The sequence below is a fragment of the Ipomoea triloba genome, chromosome 11, assembly GCF_003576645.1.
Source record: "Ipomoea triloba cultivar NCNSP0323 chromosome 11, ASM357664v1".
Lineage (NCBI taxonomy): Eukaryota > Viridiplantae > Streptophyta > Magnoliopsida > Solanales > Convolvulaceae > Ipomoea > Ipomoea triloba.
Genome location: NC_044926.1, coordinates 13335589 through 13348610, shown reverse-complemented (window position 1 = coordinate 13348610; position 13022 = coordinate 13335589). Strand labels below are relative to the sequence as shown.

General features: G+C 37.4%; 1 protein-coding gene across 1 annotated transcript; it reads right to left on the bottom strand.

Annotated features, from left to right (window-relative positions):
• Positions 1 to 7997: 7997 nt before the first annotated feature.
• Positions 7998 to 10507, bottom strand: LOC115995943 (serine carboxypeptidase-like 34). The gene is made up of 5 exons (XM_031235091.1): positions 10208 to 10507; positions 9997 to 10133; positions 9195 to 9287; positions 8323 to 8431; positions 7998 to 8147 (listed from the first exon to the last, which is right to left on the bottom strand). Exons 1-5 carry the CDS (start codon positions 10505 to 10507, stop codon positions 7998 to 8000), a joined length of 789 nt encoding a protein of 262 aa, XP_031090951.1.
• Positions 10508 to 13022: the final 2515 nt, after the last annotated feature.

Sequence of the window (13022 nt, the reverse complement as noted above, 5' to 3'; positions counted from 1 at the left end):
TGTGATTTGTCATTTGTGAAATGTGAAATTGTGTTTTAACTTTTAAGTTTTAAGTTTTAATTCTTTACGTAATTACTAATTCTTTAAAATTTTAACTATTAACGTAATGTTATATTGTTATAAAATATAAATTTATAATGTAAATAACTAAATATGAAAAATTGACAAGAGTCGTTATATCGTGGACTATGGTCCACAATNATGGTCCACAATATAATTTGCGAATTAACAATATGCATTTAATATTTATGTAATAATGACATAATGTAATTAAATAATTAAAGTTATAAAGTAATAAAATTAGTATAACGTATTAACTACAAATCTACGATATTAACTCTTAAAATATTTTTAAAAATTATAAAACTTTAAAAAAATTGTAAAAATAAAAATAAAAATAATCGGGCGCCTAAGCGCTCCCAGGCGCCTAGTGAGTTTTTCAATATTGATCATAAGTAACGATTTATTTTAATTCAAATTAGTATTATTTTCTACAATAAGTATTACAATTTCTTTAATAAATAACATGTCACATATAAATATTACAATATAATATTTAAATTAGAATTACACGTTTTAAGTATCCCAATTTCAGTTATCGGTAGTACAATATTTATCATTAGTACTAATACCCTAAATAATATCACAATTTTACATATAAATATTACTATATATATATATATATATATATATATATATATATATATATATATATATATAAGTAACGAATTACAATCATATGAGACATCATATTTAGGTGAGAAATAAGACTCATTGTGGAGCGTCCATCTTATATTATTTGATGGCTGAGATTATTCCTTTTTTTTCTTTCTTGTGTGCTTAATATTAATTTTTAGGGACTTTAATGTAATTGTAGGTGTCTTATATTTAGAGTGGGATTCTATTATTATTATATTATGCTTGATTTTAGGTGTTTTAATTTTGGTAGGATTGGTTGTTCTTCTTTGGTGCCACTCGTTCACGCCAGTCTATTGTCTCCACCGTCGGTTGGTCTTCCGCAATCGTTACCCTTTGCCCAAGCATGGAGTTTGTTGGTGAAGGTATGTTTTCTTTGTTTTTTGTTTTTTGTTATTTTGTTTTGTTGTTCTTCTACCGTTTGAATAAGGCTGGGGTGGCATTGTATGTGTGGGCATGTGCGACTGTTCAATTGATTTTGGTTATCTGTTTGTTAAGGTGTGTGCTGGTATTTGTTGGGTTGGGGTTAGGTAGGTGATAGTGTGTGCTGGTTGAAGGTGATTTGCTTTCCCATTGTGTCATCATTGTTCGTGTCCTCGTACTGTGCACATGTTTGGTGTATAATGTGTTCTCTTTTTTTTTTTTTTTCTGTAATTCGCTAGTGTGTGCATGTGTGGGTTTGGACGTGTGCATGTTTGTATTTATGTCGTCTGCACATGTGCCATATGATCTATGTTGTCCTTGTATTTTTTTTCCTGTAATATTATACGATTTTGTGATGTAGTCTTGTGGTGGAGTACTTTTTTCTCGTCTTTCTCCACTGTGTGTCGCATTTTGTAACCCCTCATCTATTCCGATAAGTCTAGGGTTAGGAAAAATATTTTCTAGGCTATGATATTCATGAGATGATCTCTCGATACTTCAAGAGGATTTTTTTAAGAATAGTTATTAATAAGTTACGATCATACGTGCCGGTCACGAACCGTAAAATTTTTAAGGATGAATATACAGTTCGAATTTCCCTAGGAAATGGATTATTAAGCATGATACGATTAAGCCTGAACTTCCTACTAAGTTCAGTTGAAATAAGACGAACTGTAAGAGTTAAATTTATTACGAACCTTCGTACCACTGTATTTCGCGGTATGCCGGAAAATTGTCCGATTTTAGTGGTTAATGACGGAATTATTTTTAGAATAATTTTGGTATCGAAATTTTCCCGAATTAAATTATATTCCTCCGAACTTTTATCTGATTTAACCCATAACTGGCAAGGAAATATTACTCTACAAGATTTACCATGGAATTGTGACAAGTGTCACATTATTTACCATATGGTAATAAATAATTAAATTATCAAGGATGAGTATGGGATAAGTCTTGCTAGTTAACTTAAGCTCCAAGCTTCCTCCATCCCTCCACCGTGGCCGAAATTTTAGAGAGAAAAAGAGGGAGGAAAAGTTCATCTTCATCTTTGTGATTCAAGAAACTCCATAGCTAAATCCTTCACAAGTTCTTCCATACTAGGATCTTCGGTGGAAAGTTGAAGAGAAGGATCACAACATTTTCTGCGGTGTAAAAACTACTTGGGAGGTAAGGAATCCCTTAAGTCGGTTTAGTCACTTGAAAATGGACAATTGATAGTAAATTATAAGACTAGGAGTTTTATGTGGAAATTATGTGTTAAGTTTGAGGATCTCTTAGTTGGCTCAAGAGACTACTCCTTGAATTTTGGTAATTTTTGTGTACATGTTCATAGCTAATATATGCCTGTATATGTTATATTTATGTCCATATAGGCTTATACTTATGAAAATATTGGAAAATCAAGTCGTTACCACACGGTTTTTGCTGCCCAAAATTGGCAGAATTTCATGGACGCGACCCTGGACGCGCGTCCACTGCGCGTCCGTCGGGCGTCCAGTAGACGGAACCAAGGCCGAACGGCCGGACGCGGCACGGACGTGCGCGTCCGTCGTGCGTCCGGTGGTGCGGATTTCGGCGTGACCACGATGCGCGGATCGGTTTTCGACTGAATTTTCTTCCGTAATTTTTGCTCTTGCATGATATGATTTTTGAAGGGCCTACGGGCAATCGAGTTCAATTTTTGAAATAACAAACATTGTTTTGGAAGTTATGTACATCAATTTGGTAGAAAAATCTTGTTTTTAAGGAACAAGTGTAATCCTTGTTACTTGAGAAATTTGTGTTGAAAAGTCATTGACAAATATGAATATTTTGGAAATATAGTTTGAAAGGAATAATCGTTTTGAGACATTATGTGAAATGTTATTTAAATCCAGGAAAGAAAGAATGTTTTGAAAACCTTAGTTTCTGGATAAGTTGTGGAGGACTTGATTAACCCACGGGAGGGCTTAATTGCCATAGCCCAGCGGTTGTTGAGATGATTGACCTGCGGGAAGCTTGAATGCCGTGGCCCGAGGTTGTTGAGATGATTGACCTGCGGGAGGCTTGAATGCCGTGGCCCGAGGTTGTTGAGATGATTAACCTGCGGGAGGCTTGAATGCCGTGGCCCGAGGTTGTTGAGATGATTGACCTGCGGGAGGCTTGAATGCCGTGGCCCGAGGTTGTTGAGATGATTGACCTGCGGGAGGCTTGAATGCCGTGGCCCGAGGTTGTTGAGATGATTGACCTGCGGGAGGCTTGAATGCCGTGGCCCGAGGTTGTTGAGATAATTGACCTGCGGGAGGCTTGAATGCCGTGGCCCAAGGTTGTTGACATGGTTGACCTACGGGAGGGCTTAAATGCCATGGCCCGGGGTTGGAGAAAGGGAGTTAAGAAAATATTCCAAAAAGGCCTCACACTTACCCAGGGGGAAACTAAGTGAATAAGTGTGCTACTGAACTCTCTTTTGAGATAACAATGATGAAAATTCCTGGAAATGAGAAGTATTATATGTTGATTCAACTCATATACTCTGCTATACTTTCTTCTGTTGATAATCTGGTTGTAGGTAGATTTTCAACTAATGGGTAAAGCTTACAGCTTTCAAATTATTATATTTTCCAAACCTTTGTTTACTTTTGAGTGACAATGGATTTTCTTACTTAGCCGTCGTGCTAACTACACTTCATTGTGTCACTTATCAGATGCAGTCTAGCGTGGGCTCTTGCAGCCAAGGAAACTCTGGTGGTTCATCAGAGTTCATGTTCCCCATAATAGACTATGATGATTATGTGCAGTATCTAGCGGGTGACGACCCGTATACTCCCGGCTTCGCTCCTGACCCTCTAGCTCCGGCTTATGCTCCTGATCACATTCCTGCTCCTGTTCACCCGGTTGTACCTGTCTGTCCTCCTGCTCCCAGTAGTCTATTGAGTTTCATTGATGCGATTCAGGCGAGTTATGGGTTCTACCCCATCAAGGTTTTAGAGGAGAGAATAGCCCAACCTTTGTTCTAATGGGCCGTAAGAAAACTCTTGTACATATTTGTAGCTAGTATAGCTACCCTTTTGCTGCTAATATATATATATATATATATAAAGTTATGATGGGTAATGACGATATGAAACAGTTTCCTTGTCTTCAGCCTGTGCATCTAGGGTGTACTCTATCTGGATTTGATTGGGTTCAGTCTAGGTGTGGCGGTAACTACTCTGGATGTACGGTATAGCCGATCCAGGGTGTTACACATTTACTTTGTATGTGTACGGTAGTTGTGTGTAGTTTTGGGGGTTTGGGGGGGGTATTGTTGTTTGAGTGAAAGTGCACATAGTATAAGTCTTATGTGCACACGATCGGTGTGTGTTTGTTCTGTTGTTTCACTTATAGCTTTGCTCGTGTTTTTAAATTTTCGTCAGGTGATAGTGGTGGACCCAGTGGGTGTGTTATGCATTGGGTGTGCTATGCATATCTCTCCGGGAAGAACGAAATATTGGCTGCCGATTTGTGAGGAAGTGAGCAAGCCATTTGTGGGTCAGACTGTCAGAGGTTTAGCAAGTTGGACGCTGGTGTTGAGTTCTATGCCCAGTATACTTGTGCCATTAGGTTTGATGTTCGTCGTAGCACGGATTCAAAGGATAGGGAGGGGAATGTCTTGATGAAGTATTTGGTTTGTCCCGTTGGGTTTAGTAGTTTTCTTTGTTTGCATGTGGACATTGGGAGTCATTTCATTTGTTTTTTTAGTCATTATTTACTGTAAACGTTTAGTATTCAACATTTATTCGTTTAACGGGTTTCATCGATTTGTAGTTCTTAGTTTGCATGTGCTGTTGGTCTGTGCACCCAGGTAGTCATCCATGTCTCGGATAATTATTTTCTGTTTTACTAATGTCTAATCGTGAGTTACTAGTAAATGTGCATTGTTTTTTTTCTCCTTCCATTTGGTATTAAAGCATGTTGACATCCATAAGGGTTTTCAAACATGTGCATTTACTTTTTTATTTGTGTGCACGGTTGTACTTTCCGTTAGTTGGTCTGTGCACTCAGGTTCTCACCCGTGTGCACAGAGTGTAATTCCACCACGTAGGCATGGAGGTTTATGTTTGTGTAGCGTCATTTCATTACTAGAATGTAATCATTCGTGTGTGCACCTAAAGCAGTTTGTATGTGCATTCTTCTATCCGAACTCATACACTAACAGAATGTAGGTGCCTGTACCCAAATGTGCTCCGCTGAGTAATGATTTAAAACCAAAAAAATAATAATAATTACCCCACAATGTGCACATCTGTGGGGCAGCGTGTGCACTTAATGGTAGATACCTTTTTCAAATTGTTTCCCGGATGACCAAAAAAATTTAAAATTAAGGCACTCCGTGCACTTGTTTATGTCACCTCGTGCATATTACCCGTATGTGCATTTTTATTGATAAGTGTGTCACAAAAAAAATCATTCCGTATGTGCATTTTTATTGATAGGTTTGTGCACATGTTCCCTGGTTGCAATGTAAAAGTGGCTCCTGTTTGCACCTAAAGTAGTTTGTATGTGCATTCTTCTATCCGAACTCATATGCTAACAGAAAATAGGTGTGTACCCAAATGTGTTCCGCTGAGTAATGATTTAAAATAAATAATAATAATAATAATAATTTGTACTCTATTGACATTACATCTATTACTGCCATTACATGTATTCAAAAACAATCTCACACACAGTCTCTATTCAATTTAACAACCATGCACACGCTGCCATTCACTGGTGCACACAGAACCTAAATTAGTATTTTCTAAACAACATCAGCATCTGCCTTGCCGGTTTGCACAAACGGAATTGCTTTGTTTCCCTGTGCAGTTAAAATGAATATACAAATCAATATTATATTGACTTTGCATTTATTACCGACATTATATGTATTCAAAACCAATCTCAAACACTTTGTGCACACAGTTTCTATTCAATTTAACACGCATGCACACGCTGCAATTAACTGGTGCACACAGTACTACCTAATTTAGTATTTTCTAAACAACATGACCCTCTACCTTGCTGGTTTGCACAGTCCTATATCCTGTTCAGAAAACTAAATACAAACCGAATTGCTTTGATTCCCTTTTTTCTAGTTATTACCTCAATATGCTTTGAAATACGTCGATGGCAGCATGACTTTCTTTTGTCCCCAGCATAATACCCACTATTTGCTGTCTACGCACTGTACACCTCTCACCCCCTATTATCTAATTTCACTCGCCTAACCATCCTAGCTCTGACCCACAATGAACGCCCCCATTCAATGACAATCTAGCTTGTAAGCGTCTTTTTGCAATGCTCTAAATGCCTACAATCTGCCTTACGCCGGAAAGCCAGACCGGAGTGTGTGCTTGTGGTCGCTGGAACCCTAGCCTAACATTCGCTGTCCCATCGCCAGTTGAAAAAAAAAACGAAAAAAAAAACAAAACAAAATAAAATCGACAACAACCCAGATTCGTATACGGTACCTTTGGTGTCTGCACGCGACCTTGCCCCAATTCGTCGCTTCCCTGTGCGTTTTGTTCCGGCCATGGCTATCCGTAGGGAGCCCTGCAAAGCGCGTCTCACAGTAGGATTCTGAATGGAGCTCTAACGCACGACTTCAGCGGAGTGAGGAGAGGAAAAGTCGGCCATTCCTATATTTTTGAACCGCCCATGGCCACGAGTTTTTACTGATTTACCCTCCCTTGCCTTTTGTTTTTTTTAAATTACCAACATTATTAAGTTACCGTATGCATTTTGTGATACCAAATCTGAACCATCAATTATGTTCATCCTATGGCTACAATTTTGTCCTATTTTCTCATCTAAAGGGGTTGTCTCATGTGAAGTCAACCCTATAAGTAACACTATATTTATTTCAAATTGGTATTAAATTTTCTATAATAAGTATTATAATTTTTATCTAAGTAACAAGCAATTCATTTGTTGAGTGTGACTCATCTCACGGATCTTTTATGACGTGTGTTACTCTTGTTGGGAAAGGTTATTTATGAGATAGATCTAGCCTCCCATAACATAGATTAATTTAATCATGTTCTTAGTTAAGTGATCGATCTACTGTTCCCATGTCTTTTTGTTAGGTGTTTGATGAAACTATTCCATTTGTTGAATGAGCAGAGCAAGTTGCAATTGGGAATTGAAAGTCACTGAAGTACGTTCACTACCTTGGAATATAATGAATTCTATTTCCCATGTTTGTTTGGAGAGATTAATTAGTTAGCAAGTGTTAGCAATTTTCTCTTTCTGATGATTGGTTGACATGAATTCCAAATCAACCGACAATATAATTCAAAAATTATAAATTACAGTGCTTAGTTGGAGGAAATTTCAATTCATATATCCCCTAGAAATTGAAATTCAATGCATGTGTGAAAAAAGTTAGGAAAATGGCTAAATTGTCCTTGACTATTATTATTATTATTATTATTATTATTATTACTATTACTATTACTATTACTATTACACAACGACATTTTAGGCATTATATCACTTCATCCTTTTTCATTTCTAATAATTTTATTCCTCCTTGCCAAAACAACTTAATTTGAATTCCTACTTGATTTTTTTCTCACCAAATTATCATTCTTTTCCCCACTAATTCATTCCTACGCCCAGTAAGAGTTTTCCCAAAACTAAAAGTAAAAAATTAAACTGTATTTGTAATTAAACAACGTGCCACATTCAGAAATTAGTAGAAACATTTAATTTAATTTGCAATATATATAAAATTAAAGCAAGTAAAAGTTAAATTATTTTACTTTATTTTCTAATGTAAATTAATGAATATGAAATCTTTTCCCCTTTATGCTTTTTGGAGAAAAGAGATAATATTCAAATAGGAAATGTGATCAAATGATTAAAAAAAAAAATCAATATGGTGAGGATGGCAATTTCTTATTGGCCAAAAAGTGGTTAACTAGCTGAAGTGCTTCCCTTGGCTCGAAAGCTGGAACCTCGTGCCCTGCTCCTCTAATCGTTACATACATTAGTCCTTCATAAGCAACTGTCCACCCCCCAACCTAAGCAAAATCAAAATTAAATAAAAATTAAAGTTCATATACATTCTAATTAGTTTGATCCATGAGAAACAAAAAGAACCCAAAAAAATAAAAATAAAAATTGAACAAGTAGTCTACCATGCGTGCAATATAGAAATAGAAAGTATGTAGTTATTGTTGGTATAAATTTATTTACCTGTTGATTATCAGTGTACCAAGGAGTCCAATCTTCAGTGATATTGAACCCAAGTTTTTTGAGACTATACCTTGTTGAAGTTACTGGTACCCTTCCATCGGTATCTCCACTGTTTTTTCATACATATCACAACACAGTAGGGATTAAAAATACTGATCGATAGTGGGTAACTCTAGCCAAGATGACTAAGAATGCAAACTTGTAATCGCATGGTCACGAGTTCAAATTCAGCCCTCTTAGTTTGAGGCGGTCAACTATAATCAATCTAGATTGGTTTACTTCTTTATGATCTTTTATTGGTTAGTGTTGCAAGGTGGAGTTTACCAAGTGCATACTCTTGGATAGTGACAGCTGTGTGAACATAAATATAATATAAACATAAATATGCAGTCCAACTATCAGCTTAAGCTTTTAGTTGAGATGGAGCACATGATTCAATTTAGTATCAGAGCCATGCAAAAGGTCATGGGTTAAGTCTATGGTCCACGTGTTGCTTGGAGCCCATCAAAGCCAATCGGCCCGCACACGTGAAGGGGCGGGTTAAGTCTATGGTCTAGTGTTGCTTGGAGCCCATCAAAGTCAATCGGCCAGCACACACGTAAAGGGGCGTGTGAGCATAAATATAATATAAACATAAATGTGCAGTTCAACTATCATGATAGTTTGTATGTACTTGCTAGTTTACACCAATAAAAAAAGAAGAAAGAAATTAATGCATTTTTAAAAGAAATTATGTATATGATGGTCATAATTATAACTGTAATATTATTAAATATTAATAATAATAATAATAATATTATTATTATTATTATTATTATGTAATACCTAAATCTTTTTTATTATTTTATTTTATGAGTAATAGTATATTCTACCTGAAAACCCAAATGCGAAAACCCGCCGCTGCAAGTTTCCTGATTAAAGGAAGAATGGTAGATGGTGAATCTTTCCAATTACTGATAATGCCGCTGCAAAAAATGGACTTACCAGTTCAGGGTTAATAGAACAAATTAAGAAATAGTCTAAGGATTTATTTTCTTTTTAAAATCTAAGAAAAACAAAAGTTTAGTTTCTGAAAGCAAAGAAGGCTCTACCCGTTAAGAGATATAATTTACTATATTTTGATGAAGATATGGAACGACATTTACAACTTCTAAGAACTGAGAGCTAGGGATTAAAAGGACCACTAATGAATGATGTAGTATATATATATATATATTTTTTTTTTGAGTACTACTGACTCGGTTACAATGTAGTATCTATTTAATGATGTAGTATATAATTGATAACAAAAACAAATCTTTTCTTCCCAAAGGTTGTATCTCCAAAACTCCAACCCTAAGTGTTCCCCACCCAGTCCGGACAAAATATTTGGAATGATGAATTATGATAGCTCAGTGATTTAGTGGACCAATTAACAGTGTGCACAAGAGATCTGTACACTTTGGGTAGGGAATATACCCACTTTGAATACGGATTAGTCTATTTTGGGCATAATCCTACATTGCCTTAGGTAACGATCAACCCACTTTAAGCATAATTCCCACATTGCCTTCGACATATTCCCCACACTGTCGTACTGAATTTCAAATCTTGGCCTTGACCCTGTTTAGTGAATTAAACATGCGGGCAAAAAAAAAAAAAAAAAAAACCCTAGAATGTATGTATATATAATACCTGCAATGAACCCATGGATAGGAAATCCCAGTTACGTTGGCATGAAGTGCCTTCTGGACGTCAGGTTTATTGAGATATGCTTCTGTATAATCAGGCGCACATGGGTCGTAACCTGATGGTTTCTTGTGCCATCCAGCCTACATATATATCCAATTCGTTTAGTTGCGAATTGAATAAGATAATGAAGATGGAGAGAGAATATTTGAATGACCATTTTGGAGAAAAGGTGAGGGGCGATTCCTCGTACGACAGGAACCGAGTTCTTGGTGGCGGTGATGTTGGTTTGTACACAGGTTGGGGTGTACAAGCTGTACATATCAATAATATTGTAAACGGCGTAATAGTTGTTGATCTGAGCGTCGCATTCGGCGGAAGAGGTGGTGGAGCTGAAGTTGCAGGCGGCTTTGATGTCGTCGCGGAGGCGGTCGGAAATCACGGCGTGATCCCATGCGTAGTCTATCATCCCTGTTTGGTCCGCTTCGTCGTCCAACAACGCGTTCCCTATCTGCATATATATTATATATTATAATATAATTAGGGCTGTTAGCGAACAGAGCTTTCGACAAACTACTCGTGTTCGAGCTCGGTAAGCGTTCGTTTATGTTCGTTTATTAATGTAAACAAACATTAACAAACAAAATTTAAAGCTCGGTTAATAAACGAACAGAGTCTGAACAGTGGTAAGCTCGTTTGCTAAGTGTTCGCGAACAAGCTCGTTTGTGTTCATTTAGTAGTATTCGTGAACAAGCTCGTTTGTGTTTGTGTAGTAGTATTCGCGAACAAGCTCGTTTAGTGTTAGTTTAATAATGTTTGCAAACATGTTTACAAACATATATATATATATATATATATATATATATATATATATATAATTATTTGTGAACGTAGATTATTTATTGTTCACGAACAAATTATGTTCATGAACATGTGCAGGTGTTTGGTTATTAAGTGTTCACGAACGTAAATGAACACGTTCGTGAACGTGTTCGTTAACGTTAACGAACACGTTCGTGAACATGTTCGCGAACGTTAACAAACACTAACAAACGCTTAACAAATGAACACGAACAGGATTTTCAAAAATCTTAACAAACAAACACGAACATCCTTAACAAACGAACACGAACAGCCTCCGTTCGTTTATGTTCGGTTCGTTAACATCCCTATATTATAGGTATGAGGATAACATTAAGCTATATTTATCTCTGAAATACTCTCTCACTTTCAAAAGTATATTATACCTCTCTTACTTTAAAGAGTAGTCATATTTTCATATCACACACATTATAATAATATAATAATAAATAAAAATAGAGAGTTTGAAAACAAAATAGAAAAAATACTTTTGAGTATTAGTGAGTCTATTACAATGTATTATTTGTCCGTATATACTTTCTCAACCTAATGAAACACAAAGAATCAATAGCCCTACTAGTGTTCCATACATACTTTCTCAACCTATTAAAACACTCGCTAGTTCTATACATGTTTTCTCAACCTATTGAAGAAGCACAAAGAGTCAATACCCTCACTGGAGTTTGAACTTGTGGCCTCCCATTTAGGAGGGTCAAGTGTCATTGAGCTACAAGTTACTTGACTAAAAATATAAAAGTACAAAAGGCTACCATATGAAAGCCATCAAACTTACATGGCTTTAAAAAACTTAAAATCAAAAGAAAAATTTCACCTAGACTTGAAAAGAGTGAATTGCAAGAGTGTAATTTTAGCCTGAGCAAAATGATGGTCATATTAGTTTTTTATATGAGAGGCTCGACCTCTCTTAAGGAATGAGAATATACAGATGATAGGGATAAAATCCGGTCTCCGTATCCCGATCTCTCTCTCTGAGTAAGGACTCAGCCAGGCCCTTAGATTCTATTCCCGGTCTGCCGAGCCTTGTACACTACACTCCGGGCCGCCGCGGCAACCCTGGTGGGATTCGAAGTAGGGGTCTCACATCCACTTATCGTAAGCGCATTGGACCGATAGCGTGACCGGTGCATGTCCGCCACGCGTCCTGCATGCAGCCAGACCGGAGTAGGCCTGGCCAAATCCGCTATAAAAGGCGCGTTTAATGTAGAGGAGGGGACTTTTGGCTATTTCCACTTAAATAGTAGCTAAAGAGACCGGGAGCCGCTGACCCACTGTCACGGAGCTCGGTCACACCTAGAGTATTCTTCCCTATACTCTACCATATATTAATACGAATATTCTGTTCCGTATTATACTGTATCATTTTGGCGCCGTCCGTGGGGACCGAAGTAACAAGCCGAGTTCCGTTCTACCCAACTGTTGGTCCCAAGGGGATGGGGTACAAGTCTAGAGGGGGGGGGGGTGAATAGACTTGTATAAGATTTTGCAAATCTTTTCAACCTCTCGTGTGTATTGAACTTAGGATGTTTAGGTTCGATACCTCACGAGGTGAAGACAAAGTTTTATGCGCAGCGGAAATGTTATCCCCTTTTAGTTAGCACGAGTTTGAGTTAGTTCGAGAAGTGAGTTTATATGCAGTGCAATCGAGAGGTTAGCGAGAGATAAAAACAGTAAGTAAATGCAAGAGAGATTTTTAAGTGGTTCGGCCAACCCGCCTACGTCCACTCTTCTTCCAGAAACTCCCTGGAAGGATTGCACTAAAAACTTCCCTTATTTAGTACAATATCGAGCGCTTGAGCTTTGATCACGAAGCCCGCCTCAAGCCTCAGGTTTTTCGCCCCGCTTCTTGTTACTCCACCTCTCGAGCACTTGACCTTTGATCACCAAGCCCGCGTCAAGCCTCAGGATCTTCACAAGACAGCTCCCAGGTTACTCCGCCTCTCCAAGGTCTTTCTCCCCGCTTCCAGCTACTCCACCTCTCGAGCACTTGACCTTTGATCACCAAGCCCGCGTCAAGCCTCAGGTTTCTTTCACTCGGACAGCTGCCAGGTTACTCCACCTCTCTTGCTTAATCCAAAGCAAGGTGTTTTTGGTTGTCACAGTTGAATGTAACAGACTCCAATCTGACCACAAGCTATCGTTGAATCAACTTC

What these genes read in the sequence shown, in the direction of transcription:
- LOC115995943 (XM_031235091.1), bottom strand. Translation starts at nt 10,507, where the DNA reads ATGCAGATAGGGAACGCGTTGTTGGACGACGAAGCGGACCAAACAGGG. An exon ending in CTCACCTTTTCTCCAAAATG is followed by an intron (nt 10,134 to 10,207) that starts GTCATTCAAATA and finishes ATATATATGTAG; the next exon opens with GCTGGATGGCACAAGAAACC. An exon ending in TTTCGCATTTGGGTTTTCAG is followed by an intron (nt 8,432 to 9,194) that starts GTAGAATATACT and finishes ATGAAAAAACAG; the next exon opens with TGGAGATACCGATGGAAGGG.